The sequence below is a fragment of the Rissa tridactyla genome, chromosome 14 (genome assembly GCF_028500815.1).
Source record: "Rissa tridactyla isolate bRisTri1 chromosome 14, bRisTri1.patW.cur.20221130, whole genome shotgun sequence".
Classification (NCBI taxonomy): Eukaryota; Metazoa; Chordata; class Aves; order Charadriiformes; family Laridae; genus Rissa; species Rissa tridactyla.
The window spans coordinates 1,173,976-1,189,681 of record NC_071479.1 but is presented as its reverse complement, the minus strand read 5'-3'; the positions used below and the strand labels follow the sequence as shown (position 1 = coordinate 1,189,681).

Here is a 15,706-nt window from a genome sequence, read left to right as displayed (position 1 = left end):
AACCTCTCTGGGCAACCCGTGCCAGTGTTTCACCACCTTCATCATAAAAAGAAAAATTCTTCCTAACATCTGGTCTAAATCTACCCTCTTTTAGTTTAATACCATTACTCCTTGTCCAATCGCAACAGGCCCTGATAAAAAGTTTGTCCCCATCTTTCTTATAATCTGGAGCCTTCTCTTCTCCAGGCTGAACCCCCCCAGCTCTCTCAGCCTGTCCCCACAGCAGAGGGGCTCCAGCCCTCCCAGCATCTCCGGGACCTCCTCTGGCCCCGCTCCAACAGCTCCGTGTCCCTCTGCTGTTGGTGCCCCGGAGCTGGAGGCAGCGCTGCAGGGGGGGCTTGCCCGAGCGGAGCAAAGGGGCAGAATCCCCCCCTCGCCCTGCTGGGGATGCAGCCCAGGGTGCAGGGGCTTTCTGGGCTGCCAGCGCACGTTGCCGGCTCATGGCTGGCTTTTCATCCCGCAGTACCCTCAGCTCCTCCTCGGCAGGGCTGCTCTCCAGCCCTTCATCCCCAGCCTGTGCTGATTCCAGGGGTTGCGCAGACCCAGTGCAGGACCCTGCACTTGGCCTTGGTGAACCTCCTGAGGTTCCCACGAGCCTGTTTCTCAGGCTGGAAATGTGTCCCGGTCCCAGTGACTGCAGGTCCAGCTCTTGGGTTTCACCTCCTCTCGGTGCCTGGGGTCAACGCTGGGCAGAAATGCTGCAAAAGGGACTTTCTGAAGGTGACAGCAGGGACTGGCTCCTTGAGGAGGATTTCTTAAGAAACAAGGTATCGCTCTGACAAGGCATGATGACAGGGATCCGGGATGCTGCAGTGAAGCTGCTCCCCACCTTGCTGGGGAGGGAGGGAGCGGGGGAAAACAGCCGCAATAAAAGGCCCCGGTTTTACAAAGCCCAGCTGGTTTCCAGGGCTCTTAATGAGCGCACAAAGTTGTTTTGCTTTTTTTTTCCTGGCAGATAATGCCATTTTTAAGCCTCATAGCATAAAATTATATTTTTTTGTAGGTGAAATTACTTGATTAATCATTAAGCAGTTGAATATTTTAAACAAACTAGACATCTGTTGTGAACGGTGAAAGCTGCACAGAGATAAAACTGCAGCTTTTAGGAGATCTCCATGCCAAAGGGAAGCTGGAAAGTGATTACAACAATGAGCTGCACAATGAAGAAAAATAATAATAATAATAATGATTATGATGATAATAATAATGGGAAAAAATCCCAAGATTTGAGCAAGGAAAAATAAGTGGACAATGTGAAAATTTATACTGCTCGGCCAAGGGTGCTCATCACAGCTGTCACAACCTGGTGTGATTGGTTTAACGGTGTCTTGGCCCAGGGACCCCCCTGGGGTTGCTGTGCTTTCAGGGGTCTCTTCTGCTTGATGAAACTGCGTTGTTTAAGCCAAGGCTTCTGCTAAAACCTAGGTCACCCTGGAATCAACTTGGTTTTAATTACAGTCAGTTTCCTAATAAGAGTAATGGCAAGGTCTCATCAAGTTAGACTAGTTTTGGAAATCCAGACTCTGTATTTTTTTTTAGTTGTGGGGTAAAATTCTTCCTATCTTACAGGAAGATTTTATCAAAGGGGAAAAATTTAAATGTTTTTCTTTGGCACAAAGGTCTATGCTCTTGGTTGGGTTTCTCTTGAGTCCTTTCTCCTGTCGAGGGTTTTTTCCCCAAGAACTGCCTCCCAAACTGAACCAGAGAGCTCTCAGACCTTGGGTGTCTCCAGGCTCTTCTGCAAGCACTGACGATGGTTGGGACTGGGGGAGGTTTGATCTCCCCCTCCACAGCCTAAAGGGCCTGGAGAGCCGCGTCTGGCTCCCTTGACACGAGGAGGTTCTTCCTGCAGACTCTGAAATGAGAGATCTGCTTAACAACCAGGCTCCTGGCGCAGACAGGAGAAGGTCTGGTGCCCGCTGAAGGCTGTCCCTTCTAGTGCCGATAGCAGCCACCACCATGCGCCACCTCTGCAGGAGGTGGAGGAGACGTGGGTGAGGAGGGGCTGCATGGTGCTGCCCCTCTTATCTCTAGGTATTCGTCAAGTTTTCCGTAGCGGCCCAAGGAATTCAGGGGAAAAACATCCCTGTGCAGAAGCAGGGGTGAGTTGGGCGGTTGCTCGAGTGATTTCAGTGGGGCAGGTGGTGGCACGAAAACCTTCCCTTCTTCTCAGGAGCACTCATGGCTGAGGAATCCTCAGTCTGGACCTCCACCCAGGGCAGGACAATCCCCTCCTTAGTGCCCGCCCCATCCAGCCGTGGTGCTTAACAAGCATCCCAAGGTCCTTCTGCTTCTTGCAGGACATCCTGCCTTTGATTTTGTGCTTAAATCTTAGCCGAGGAGGTTCACAACATCCCTACACTCTCTTGCGTGGCAGCAAAGTCCTTAAACTCCTATCAAATTTCCTCCAGATCCTGCAAAACAACCGCATCGGCAAAATCCTCATGTGCACCTGATCCCTCCTGCCCTGCTGTGGGACCGGTGCCACCGCGGGTGTCCTGGGCCTCCCCTGCCCTGAACAACCTGTCTGTCACGGGGAGGGCTGATCGCCGTGGGAGATGGGGGTCCCCAACCCGCAGAGGGGAGCGGGGGCCAGCCCGCTCCATCCCTGCCACTCCCGCAGATGCTCTGGCACACGTTCCCCACTAAGTTTTATTTTCTCCCCTTCCCTTTCCCCGTCCAGCACCAAGTTGGATCTGTTTGCTCAGGAGGCTGCAGGATAAAGCTGAAATGATCGTCTCGGCCTGTTTGCTTTTTTGCTTTCCTGCTTCTTTACGCTCAGCCGAGTTCCCCCAGTTCATGCTGGGACTGAGTTGTGAAGCTTTGCTTCACCTCCATCCCCTGCTCCGGCTCCCCTGGCTCTGCCGGGGCTTTGCAGGGATCTCCGTCCTCATCCCGGCCGGGCTGCAGGTTCGCTCCGGTGCAGGGAAGGTGTTGTCCCTGACCTGGTCCCTGTGGCAACCACCTTTATCCTCCCCACTGATACTGAGTTAAATCTGTTTTCTGCAGCAAAAATTTTTAACAAGGGCCACAGCGAGCGATACACGTTTCAGGAAGGTTCCTTGGCTTTTCTTCCACTAACCGCTCCAGGACGCGATCCTCTGTCCCAAACAGAATCGCGTTTACCCGGGAGAAAACGCAGGCTCGTCCTAACGTCATTAACGGGATATTTTTACTCTTGCTGCTTCTGACCTGAGGGGTCAACTGCTCTATCTGGATTTATGAAAAGATAAGGTGATTTTATGATCAAAAATAACATTTGTGGGTAATTAAATCTCATGCTTCAGGGCATAAACCATAACCTGCCCGTGGCCAGGATGGGACTCCCAGAGAACTGGAAATGCTCTCTGACAATTAATTTTCGCTCTATTCATGGGCTGGGAGGGATCAGAGGGGTGAAACAACCATAATTAATTTACAGCGATTATTTCCAACAGCTGGCAAGTGGCATAACTCGCCGGCCAGAGATGGCTGGGAGCAGGGAGATAATTGAGGAGAAATAAGAGGCCCCTCTCGAGCCAAACAGCCGCGCACCAGCCCTTCCCCATGAGCCCGGGTGAAGGTCTGTGCCCTCCCCGGTCGGTGCCCCAGGGACAGGGGGGGACACCGGGAGCCATGGGGGGGCCACACAGAGCTCCCTGGCCAGGCTCCGCTCCTCTTGCACTAATTACCCCATCGCCCATGCCCAAGCAGCCTTTCCCCGCGGCACGGCTGGGGCTCAGATCCGTCACACGTCTCGGAAACAGCTTTGCCTGCGCCGTTTTGGGGTGTCTGTCAGTGCAGGGAGGGGTCCCCCATGGGCCAGCACCGCAGCATCGGGCTGTGGAGACGCTGGGGGTGCTCTGAATGCAAAATGCGCCTTTTTGAAATGAAGTCTTTAATAGCTTTCTTCAAGACGCTATGTTTCCACCTATTTTTTAAAAATACCACTTTGGTCAAGCTCTCTGTGTTTTGGATAACCAGAAGCTGTCTCGCGTGGCAGAAGATACAGTTTTCCCAGGGGCTGTCTGCACGGCTGCTGCCCAAGAGCCGCTCGGGGGCTTGGGAATGCTCCGGCAAACCCCTCGTCCCCACACCCCGCAGGCGTCGCTCCCTCCTTCGTGGTAGCCCCCCAAAGAGATGGTTTTAAATGGCCTGTACGTGTAGGCAGGTTCTGGCAAGGTTTGGTGAGGGGTTATTTCGCAGCTTCACCTCTGCAGGGGAAGGGCAGCCCCGAGCGGGAGGCAGGGAGCCTGCGGGGATGGGATGGGTTGGGGTGCTCAGGGTGGGCCGGTGGGGTGGTTTCTCGCTCGTGTGCCCTTCCTTCACCACCTCCCCCCCCAGCCATCTACAAGGGGCTCTTATTAGGGCAGAGACAGCAAAAAGGGAGAAACCGGTCCTCGCTAACAAGCTGTTTGCTGTTTATGAGCAGGTAAAGGCAGAGCTGGAATGAATTATTAATAGGGTGGAAATGGGGTCCCTCCACAGATCTGCTGCTAATTCTGGCTCAGCTGAATGTCACTCCCTCCGTCTCCCCCCTGGCCGCGGTTTGGGGGATTGATTGCTCCTCCGCTTCCTTCCCCTTCCTCCCGGATCGGAGGTTGTCCAAGCGCAAGGTCACCCCTCGGCATGGGCGTTAGGACACGCTTTGCCTGCGTGTGGGATTCGGGAGAGCGTGAGTCAGCAGAAACCGGCACCAGCTCTTTGCGAGGACACGCCGGGACGCGCTCAGCGAGACATTTTCCTTTGCTTTTTGCCTCTTCCCTTTGGCCTGAAGCAGATACTCATTCACTGAGCAGTGCGCCGCTCGTTCAAGGCTCTCGGGCTCCCTTGGGCCCGTCTCTCTGCCGGAGAAGAGATTCAACCCCTACTTGCGGCTGCTCTTCCCCTTCCCCCTCCAGCCTGCTTCTGAATTCGAGAAGCATCTCATACGTATTTCATCTTAGCTCAGCGCTGTGCCCTTCTCCCCACCAGCCATGGGGAAACATCACAGCGACAGACAGGGTAGTGTGGTGGCTGCACAACATCCCATCTCCAGATGGGGAAACTGAGGCAGGGAGGGATTTCAGGGGCAGGACTGGGCTTCACTGGGAGCATCGGAGGCTCCACCTTTCTGAAGACCAAGCTCCCCCAGGCACCTACAGCTGTGCCAAGCAGTGGCTTCTTCACCCAATCTTGATGTGAGGGTCAAGACAAACCATGAGGGTCAAGGAAATCTCTGCTCTCTGTCTCTGAAACTCTCCCCCTAGTCTCTGTAGTACCTCCATGAAAAGGGTCTGAACCGATCTTTGCACCGCAGATGATACAACCTCTGCAGCAGGCTGACATCCAGGCGGGGAGCATCCTCTCCGCAAAGGGAGGACTTGGAGGGGGATACTGCCCGTCACGCACAGGGACCGTCCCAAGTCACCTCTCCACCTTTGTAGCGCAGCGGGCACCGCTTGTGCACCACACAAATCCCTTCACGCCCACTCTGGCTAAGCCAGGACAGGTCAGAAAATCTGGTGAATTTTAACCTCCTGACTGAAATCAGCCCTGTCCAGAGGTGACCTCTCCAAGAAGGGCCCCGAGCATGCTGTTTGCAGGGTGACCTCGGGGCAGTACTTCATTTCCAAAGCCCCGGGGTGGCTGGGCAGCCACTCGGCTTCTGCTGCCGGATCCGCTGCCCGGCACCTTGCCCTGAAAAACGCGTGTGCAGACCATTTGTGGGCGACACAAGGGTTAACGCCGCTTGGAAAATTCCACTCCTAAGCAGATAATCTCGTCTGTGCTGGGCACACACATGCACCGCCCGCAGCCCGGCCTCCCATGGAATAATTTTTGAGCGGCTCTTTCTTTGTGAACTGCTAATCCCCCGGTGAGCCGCTCTAGCCCCGTCCCTCCTGGCGCCCTGGGCTCACCTCTGCGCTCACCTCCCCGCCGGAGCTGCACCCCTGCGACCGCTCCTTTCGCGAATTTGTGGATTACGGAGTGACCTAGAGCCCGAGACTGGAAGCTGATGAAGCAGACACCCCTCAGCCACCAACCGTGGACACACGTTCAAAGACACAGGGATTTAATCCCATTGACTGCTTTTTAGCTCGTCTCCAAACCTGGACTTTCTGTACCCAAGAGTTGCAAGCTTTGCTCTTCCCAGGGCACTTCCCTGAAACTTCTCTATGAATTAAGCTGCTTGGATCCTGCCCCATCCCTTTGCTGCCAGATTATTAAGCCCTTGTGTCTTGCTACGGAGATGTATCCGTGGCCGCAGCCCCGACCAGCAGGAGCACAGCGGCAGCGACCTGTGTGCTGGGCTCCGAGTGCATTATTGATTCAGGACTAAGAAAATGCTTAGGAAGTAGGAAAAGTGTCCTGCTCTCTAAAAGCTTGTGCGCCTTGTAAGCTCGATACATGCAGCCTTTGCAGAGAGGCTCGCTACGCCGCTATTAATATTTTATTCTGTAAGAGAGGCCCTGATAGTTTGAATGGGGGAGGGCAGGAGGCGGAGGCTGGGGGTGGGAAAGGGGAGGGAGCGGAGGCTCTGCCGTGGTCCTCAGATGGAGGTGCAGATCTTCCCCACGGCCTTGGCGGGGGGAGCGCGGTTGGGTGGTGGATACCCCGGCACCCACCCCCGGCCTCCCATCAGGGCTCCCGTGGCTGCTGCGCGGAGCGCTCCGCTCTTGCTGGTGCATGCGAAGCAGTTGGCTGCTTTACGCCCTATTTTAAAGGTAACGTTACAGCAGGTGCCTGTTGGTGGCCGGGATGGTGCTGTGCTCAACCCGAAACCTGCCCTGGCTGCTGCGGGGGGCAGTCCCCGAGGGCAGGACTGCCGTCCTCTCCTTTAGAGGGCTCCCCTACACCCTTTCAATGGCAGCACCATGGAGCTGAAGCAGCCAACTTGTCCAGGGGATGGGGGCTCACAAAGCCTTTGGCTGGGGGTAAAAACCAGTTGGACCTGTGCTAGTTCTCCATTTGGGATATTGCCCCCAAAAGGGATGTGGAGGTGCCGAGGGCAGGACTGGGACACAGTGGTGGCAGCAGCCACATGGAGCTCAGCGTTGGAGGAGCAGAGACCCATTGCCCATGTTGGTCCTGGGCTATGGGCTCATGGGTGGGTGACTGCGCTGCCCGCTCGGGCACCCGTCACCGCGCTGCTCTGATCACACACCGGCACTCGCCTTCCCGGGCGACTTGGCGGAGGTTGGAGTCGTGGTGTCGCACGTGGAGCTGCTCCAGGGAGGGGAGGCCGCTGCGTTAGTTGATTCTGCGGAGATGTGAGCGGGTGGGAGCCGGCTGGGCTGTGACCCAACCTGGGGGCTCTGTGTCGCTGCACGCCTGAGCCCACGGAGCTCCTGGTCTGGGGACAGCTGACAAGCGGAGAAACGGCCATGGAGCCAAAAGCCACAGGTTTCCCTAAGCCCGCCTGCTCACGGCGCGGAGCAGATGTGCGGAGGCGCCAGTGCCAAACGCTGGAGCAAGCACAAGTTGGGGCAGTGGAACACGGTGGGTGCGGGGTCAGTGCTGCCGTGTGCGCCCTCTGTGGGGGCTGGTGACCCTGCCTGAAAGATGAGGGGACTTGCGGGGAGACCTCACAGGACCTGTCTGAGGCTGCAGGGGATGGGATGTCTGCCTGTGGAGAAGGCTGGAAGCTCAAACTGCCGTTTGCTGGTGGGTCCTAGCCAGGGCTTTGCAGGCATCACCTTCTCCCCTTAGACATCTCCTGGGTGGTCATCAAGGAGCGCTTCGCAGTGCATAGAGGAAAAAGCCCCTTTGGAGTTTTCCAGCACAGGCACCTGCGCTCTGCGTCGAACGTGCCCGGGGCACATGGAGCACTGCAGGTGGGCGCCCAAGGAGGTGGATGCCTTGGAGAGCAGCAGCGGTGCTCACACCAGCTCGGTGGAGAACTCCCGCTAAGCAGGTCAGCAACAGCCCACACGTGCATAATAACTCCAGCAAGTCAGAAATTCAGGCTCTGCTAGCCAAGCATTGCCGAGCTGGTGTTGCTCATGCTTGATGGAGCTCATCATCTAGGTCAGAGGAGGAATTCATTAAGCTTGGGGACCCCCCGGCCATCGCTGTGTTGCTGGAAGCTCTGTGCTCTGCTGAGCCACTTGTGCCATGGGCTTTTGTGGGCTTGTGCCGTGGGGTTTTGGCATTCCTTGGTCATGTTTCCATTTTGGGTTCTCCAAAACCATGGGGTAAACCACATGGAGAGCTTGGGTGGTCCCTGTTGAGGGCATCAGGATTGCTTGCTTGCTGCTGCGCTGCCCCAGAGTGTAACCATGGGGCAAGAGGTGCCCATCCAGCACCATAGGTGATTTTACAACCCCACTTCTGCAGCTGGCTGCCCCTTGCTGCTGCAGACGCCCTGGCTGTTGCTGCATGCAGCGCTGCAGCCAAGCCCTCAGCATGCAGTGCTGCGGGAGCGGAAAGCGGGGCGGTTTGGGTTGTTTTGCAGAGGTGATTTTCAGACGGATCACAGAATGGCTCCGACCGACCACGGCTCTGCAGCTGGTAGTGCTGCTGCAAGGGGACAAGAGGGGACGTGGCTGTCACTCGTGCGGGACAACGGGCAGGGTCATGGGGCTGGGACAGCCTAAACCCCACGCTTCAAAATTCTGATGGTAAAAAGATTGTGTCTGGGGTCTGAAACTGTACCGGGGCTCAACTAAGGTTGAAACCAGACTTTCCCTTAGGGAAACCAGAGTGTGGTAGGACAGCGCTCCTTCCCACTCAGACTGTCTTGTCTGTAGGGAGAATCCCTTTGAAAGTTTATGGGGATCATATCCATGCTATAGAATACAATATGGACTTGAAAAATAAATGGGAAGGACTTCCCTGAATCCCTTCAGCTTCAGCTTCAAAAGTTGCTTATGGAAAACTCGTACGTGGAGCTGGCGTACGAGCGAGTGTAAGAGCTGCTGTAAGAGCTGCTCTCCTGGCTCTGGCCGCGCTCCCCAGCAAGTCTTTGGAGTCAGTTCTCTCCAGCTTTTCCCATCTGGACACTGTTCCCTTTGAAGAGCAAAGCTTTGCTTAAAAGCAGTTTACTCTTCCCCATTTCTTTCAAGATGGGGGTAAACTTTCTGCTCACTGTACCAATTAAATCTACTTGACAGCTTGATTTTTATCGCTGTGTCTCTTCCATCGGCAAGTGGAAATGATCCTTGTTAGGGCAGCAGCATCCCACTTTACAACAAGATGAATCCCGAACTGGGCGTTTAAGGAAATTGCTGCGGACTGTGAGGGGAAATCCAGTTTGCTCAGCACTCTCTAATTTAAAGCTGAATTGTATTCTTTCGTTTTCTGTAAAGCCTCTGCTTTTATAACAGCGAGATCCTGCCGCACTCCGGAGTAGCCTCTGTGGTAGGAGAGGAGCAGCGTGTAATTTGCTGAGCAGCTAATAACGTGCAATCCAAGGGTCTGGCCCCAAGGGCATGGAGCCGTTGATCTTGACTTCAAATAGTGTTCTCTGCAGCAGCCCCGACGCTGAGAAGTGACTGCGGGTGGGAATAAAACCGACAGGCCCCAGCCTTTTCTCCCACGCTCGAAAGCAATGTCGCGACCGGTGCAAGGGGTGGATGAGGGAAACCTTCATCCAGATGGAAATGGCAGCAGTTGCCTTTTCCAGGCTCTCCTCAAAGGAAAGGGGAGTGTTTTCCAGGTGTTAATTTAAGGTACTGGAGGGTTCAAGGGAGAAGGGGGGCTGTTAGCACTTTACGGATGTGGAAAGAAAGACGCGGCTTTCCATCCCCACAACCCTGACCGAGATGTCCCCGGCAATTTGACAGCGGAGGGAGGATTTCTTGTGCTGCTGGATTTTGGCATAAAAGCAAAGTAATTGTCCCCAATGCCACATAGGTCCCGTAGGGAAGAGCAAAGGGGAGCTCTGACTCCCAGCCCTCTGCCAAGGCCAAGGACGGGTTTGCAGCCAACTCTGGGGAGCGCTGGTTTATTCAAGGAGGAGGCAGAAACATCTACTTTTCTGGGACAGGATTTTCCATTTGACTTGTATATGGGCTCCGCTCAGCCCAAAGGCTGCCCGTGAATCCCGGGGCAGTCGCAAGGCTGAGGACCCCTCGCGCTTTGTCCCCCTGGGTCCCCTCTCTGAAAGGCGGCACCTCCCTGCGAGGGGCGGGCTGGGGGCTTTGCCTCTGCTCGGGGTACCAGAAGGGATGGACCCATCCTTTAGTCACCAGATCGTGCTGCATCTTTAAAAAGGCTCTTGAAAGAGCATCTCTGAAGCAACTCCATTTTCCTTCTTTCTTTTACAAACTTTGACTTTAGTTTAAACCATCTCCAAATGCACAATCCTTTGTTTGCACCTAAACGGGCGTATGAAGGTATGGTTGGGTAGAGTTGTATGACACGGACTAAGAATGTAGAGAAAATGGTTTCTGTGCCCAAAAGTTTTTCTGCATTTCCAATTTTAGCACCTGGTCTACTAAGAGAAATAGTTCTTTAGTACAAGCCTTATAACCACAGGTCATTCAGAAAAGTTTAGCTAAGAATTAAACTAAACATCAAATTTGGCTGAATGTGTAATGAATAAATAAAGCCTTTTCCTTTCATGTACCTGTGCCAAAATCAACAAGTTCTATTAGCACATGAAACACTGCTGACGCCAAATAAAAATACCCCTGACCCATCAATATGGGCTAAGAGCTCGGCCCGGCATCAAAGAGCGGTGTCTGAACAAGAAATACTGTCTTGACACCTCCGGGGGGAAAGAAAGGGCCCCGATCCCAGGGGCGAGCTGGGCTCCCTGTGCCGCCAGTGGGGTGCGTGGGGCTCTTGCCGGGGTGTCAAGAGGCAGCAAAGCCGTTTGTGACGGCCGCTGGCTCACAGGGAGTCTGCTCCGGACACCCCTCCTGGATGCCCCGCCTTGCTAGGAGGATTTGGAAACCCCTTGAGCTGCAAACCTGTTTGGAGCAGGGTCCGTGGCTTTGGTGCTTGCTTGCTGCCCGCCACCCACCCTGCCCGTAAACTGCCCACAAAACCTGCATAATTTTTTTTTATCATGTGTGCAAAACACCAATGCTCGAAAGTGAAATTCTCCGAGGTCCCTGCGCGGTGTCAAAGAAGTGCTTCAGCATCTCAGAACATCCCACTACCTGGGGGCGCCCTGTCAGCTGTGCCCTCCTCCTCCTCCTCCCCAGGAGGGTGGGATGACGAAGTAACGCCGCGTCTCCCCTCTGCCCCACGCAGCCTGTGCAGCTTTGCCGTTCCCCAGCCCTGCCTGTCCTGCAAACCCCCTCACTTGAAATCTGCATTCAGCCGCCCCGGACCGTGTCCTGGATGTGACCTTTGAAGTCTCACCCTTCCCTCAGCATCCTTGGTTAAAAGATCCATTCCCTATTAGTCTCCAGCCACGCTTTTAGATTCATTCAGGCTTTTATTTACTTATCCATCTGTCTTCCTGCTCCCACCGCTCCCCCTGCCCTGCCAGGAGGGAAAGTACAATTCATTTTTCAGGTGACCCTGCCAGAAAGGCATTGACATGAACAGGAGAAGGTTCAGAAACTGTGGGAAAAAAGCAAAACCCACGACTTTAACAAGCAGCAAAACGCTTCCCAACCAGAAGGGAGCAGCCAGATGTGACTCGAATTGCTGTAGAGCGGAAAGGACAATCCTCCCAATAATTCCTGCGGTCCCCCGGGCGCCTCCTTTTGCAGAACTCTCTGCGAGTGCTGCTCGAAGTTGGTACACCCGTAGTGTGTGATGCTGCGGGCTGTGCGATGCCTCCTCGGTACCAGTGCAGCCGCGTAGGCAACGCTCCCTGTCCTACAGGGCCCTGACTTTCACCAGGAGTCCCCCCCTCTGCCTGCCCGCAGCCATGCCCCGTGCAGGGACACCGTCCAGCTCCCTCTTGTCCGGCTGCCTTGAGCAGGGAGGGATGTTTGCGTGTCTTTAATTTTGATTTCAGTTGTCTGAGCAGCGCAGGCGTCCTGCCAGGCTGTGCTTAATTCTGAATAACGTCAGTTTAACTGCACGGACAGTCCCCTGCTGTTTTGAAAGACACCTAAGAAAGCAATATAGTCACCGTAAGAACTTCTCTGCTGGAAAGCCAGGCTCCTGTGAGAACACACCTGTTACATAAAAATAATTAAAACCTGAAAAGAAAGGATAACAGGGCGTCGAAAGGCATCTGAGCAGTCGAGGAGCCGCGCAGGGTTCGTGCGAGCACCAGCCCTCCCCGCTCGGAGGCTGTAACGATCGGTGGGCAGCAACATTGATTTTTTGCCCAGCGCTTCCTCTGCGCAGGGGTGGCAAAACTCGGCTCCCGTCCCCTGCGGGCTCCACTCGCCTCTCTCTGCACGTCAATAGGTGTCAAGTCTCGCCACCCCAGGCCGGCGAGGGAAAGGCCATTTCTTGCTGATTCCACTTTCTACTGACCATAAGGGGATGCTCAGCAGTAAATGGCCATGTGTCACTCTCGGTGACAGAGGCCGTGAAAATGTACCTTGATGGCCTCCCCGCACACACCACTCAAGCCCTCGGGCTGGACCGGAGCCTGGATCTCTCCTGCAGCCATCTCCTACCTCTGGACTAAGCGCTGGGTGGGCTCCTTGCCCACCCTTCTTCTTCTGCTTTGTTTTTAAAACTCTTTAATCCCCCGGAGAGGACAGCAGTGGTGTAAGATGGGGCAGAAAGGGCCACGAACACAGGGGGCGTTTAATAAACCTAGCCCAAAAATCTAAAAAAACTAACTTGCAATATACTGCTCGTGTTCTCAGCTTGGTTCTTCATCAGGGGAATTGCTCAGGGACGCTGCCCTGAGCGCTGGTTTCTGTGTCGGGAGCTGAGAGCCGGGCCAGGCGCGCACCCCGGGGTGAGGCAGGGACAGGAAGGCAAATCCGTGTTTTGCATCTGTGTAACTCCCATTCACGGCGGTACACGGTGTTTGCAAGTGTTACAGCACATGGCAGGCGTACGCTACGAGGAAATACTGCTGGCGCCCAGAATAGAAAGATTTTAGCTCGGTATTGACTGAACCAAGAGATGTAGAGAGCTGATTGCAGTTTGCGTCTTTTGCTTCCTTGGAGGTCAGTGGAGCTGAAGCCTGGGGCATCCTTAGTCGGGAAGTGTTTGCAAACAGCTGCAGTGAACGTAGCGGAAAACAATCTGGTATTGTTCACCCTTTAATCCTTCCGCAGCCAGTCAGATAAATGGAAATCCAGACTGACCCGTCGATAGTTAACTGCTTTATTTGCAACCTTTGACTTAATCTTTCTTTTCAAATCATCTTTTAAAAGGAAACACTGCTACTCATTGGGAATTAGGGAAAATATCTTCCCTGGTACTAATGAGACCCCTTAGGCTGGGGAGAACCGGGTAAATAAATAGGGGTGGCACGTTCTGATGGCCATAAATGTTTGGCATCTCCTGGTATCAAAGCAGCAGTTTTCTCTTGGATTTTCAAGAGACACCCCGAGCTGGTTGGGCCCAGGGTGTTTTCTCTGTGTACGTGCGTTTTCTAGGTGGGGAGCTGTGGCATGGGGTATCTGAGTCTGGGTGACGCTGGCAACAGAAACTGGGACTCCCGTCGCCTCTCCCTCTGATTTAGAGGGAGGAGAACTCTCCGCTTCTCATTACAGGCAATAGGCGAATATACCTTTTTAGGAGACACTCCTTGCCCAGTGCTCACCCCAGTGAAACCCTGCCAGCATGGGCTGGCTTGGTCCCTGGGCCTTAAATGCGGGCTTGGGCCACTCCTGGAGGACGGTACAGCCACGATGTTTTGCTCTTTGCTTTGACCCCCGAACTCTTTTTAACAATGTAAAGCCTTGTGAATTATAAATCAAATGTTCCTGCTGAGCTTTGTGGTGCACGGAATGAAATGCAATGATTAATATTTAAGAGAAAATAAGTTAAAGATTCTAACTACAAGGGCAAGTGTCTGCCCAGAGAGTCTTTTCATGTGGAGGGCAGAAGAGAGGGAGAGCTGCATTTTCAGGGACTTCAGTGAAACTCGTGGCCGTCAGACCGACCGCCTGAGCTGCCGGTGCGCGGAGCCACGCTGGGCCCCACCGCCCTGCCCCGGCTTCACTCACGCTGAGACCACGCGCCCACCGTGGATAAAACCCCGGGTTGGGATGGGGCTGGTGAACACAGCCCACGCACTGCAGCAAGCAGAGGGATGTGCTCAGCAGCTCAGGCTCTGTGCTCGCTGGCGGCAGAGCTTTTCCAACACCCGGACCTTACCACCCCCAGCCAGGGCTTGCTAAACCCCCCCAGCTCCTCCTCACCCTCCCCTCAGCACACCAGCACCATCCCTGCTCCAGGGCCGACCTCTCGGCGGCACAGCACCGGGATGGGCAGGACACCTTCTCCCCATTTTGCAGACAGGGAGACAGAGCTCAAGGTGGCAGCCACCGTTACCACCCCGAGCCCAAATGTCCTCCTAAGAGCATCTCGGCAGGACCCTGCCTCTGGCCACCCGCACGCAGAGTCCGTTAGAACACATCGAACAAGGAGGGAAACACTTACGTGGGTGCAGAATCTCTCTGGCGGGTCCCCACAAGTGATTCCCGCCGGATCCACCCGTACTGTCACATAATCCTTCATCCGCATGGCCTTGGGTTGGCAAGCATAAAACTCCCATGACGGGCCATCATCCGTCGTCACCCAGGACTTGCAAATGTCATACTGTCCCATGGCCAAGGGGAGACAGTGCAAGAGGAGAGCAAGCAGGTAGAGCATGGCAGCTGCGGCCAAGTGCGGGATCCCTGGGCGAGGGCAGTGCCGAGAGTCCCGAGGAAGGCAGCTACTGGGCTAGGGGTTGCTCTCAGGATCAGCATGGAAACTCCTCATTTAAAAGTGATCCAGTCTAAGGAGATCCAGACAATAACAGGAACGATCTCACTCTGCACGCTGTATTCGGATGTGGAAAGTTTCTCTCTGCAGAGGAGCCAAGTTCGCAAATCACTTGATTGGGAAAGTTTTGGCTGGAGTTGCTGATCAGTGGTCAAAAGTCTTCCTTAACCTCATTTCCCCCCCCTTTTATTGTATGTAAAAGCTTCCAAATCAGCATGAAAATATCTAGAGGTGACTCCAGTCAATCAATAGGAAGATCAAGTTCTGAGTTGCTGATGAAATTTGATAGGAGTAAATTGGAGAGGCCGTGAGATGGTGCTGGATCAGGTTTTCCTCAACCTTCTTGTCTGCCACAAATGCGTCGCTGTGGAAAGTGCCTTAAACTGTGGTCTGCCTTAAATAATTATTGTGGGTTATGGACATTAGTACGTAAAATAAATATAGCATCTGGTCATCAGTACAACTCTGACAAGAGAGACTCTTTGGAGCTAGAATTCCTTTCTCCCAAAGGATGGTGGTGTCAATGTAGCTGCGTTGGGTGGCGAGATCCGCAGTGGTCCCCGCAGGGCGCTGGGTTGACAGGAGCAGCGCTGGCCTTGCCGCTTCTCCCTCTGTGTCTGGCAGCGGTGGCGAGGCACTCGCAGGCGAGGATTTCTGTCTGACTCTGCCTTTGGGCAACCGAGCATCAAGGTCCCCAAGCCTTCAGCTGCAAGCCATGCTGCTCCCTGAGGTCTCCCCGCTCTTTCGCGGTCAGGGCAAAGGGAGGGCTCACCGTCAGGCTGCACCTGCAACAGAGGGACAGAGAAATGAGCTGGGAGCAAGGCTGGGGGGACAGTTGGAGCAACAAGACTTGTAGGAACAGGGGTCCCCCAGGAGTCACAGCCCTCAGCTGGACTTCCCGAGCCACAAGCCAAGTTTTTGTAAAAGGGAGATA

The 15,706-nt window shown here is 54.5% G+C and overlaps 1 protein-coding gene across 3 annotated transcripts in view; it reads right to left on the bottom strand.

Annotated features, from left to right (window-relative positions):
* The window catches only part of NTNG2 (netrin G2), a 47,447-nt gene extending 32,244 nt beyond the window's left edge, over window positions 1-15,203 (bottom strand). For all 3 annotated transcript variants that reach the window (XM_054220687.1, XM_054220688.1, XM_054220689.1), the window contains exon 1: window positions 14,446-15,203. In XM_054220687.1, coding sequence (XP_054076662.1) covers window positions 14,446-14,658 — 213 coding nt within the window. In that variant the 5' untranslated portion in view covers window positions 14,659-15,203. The remainder of the gene's footprint in view (window positions 1-14,445) is intronic.
* Window positions 15,204-15,706: the final 503 nt, after the last annotated feature.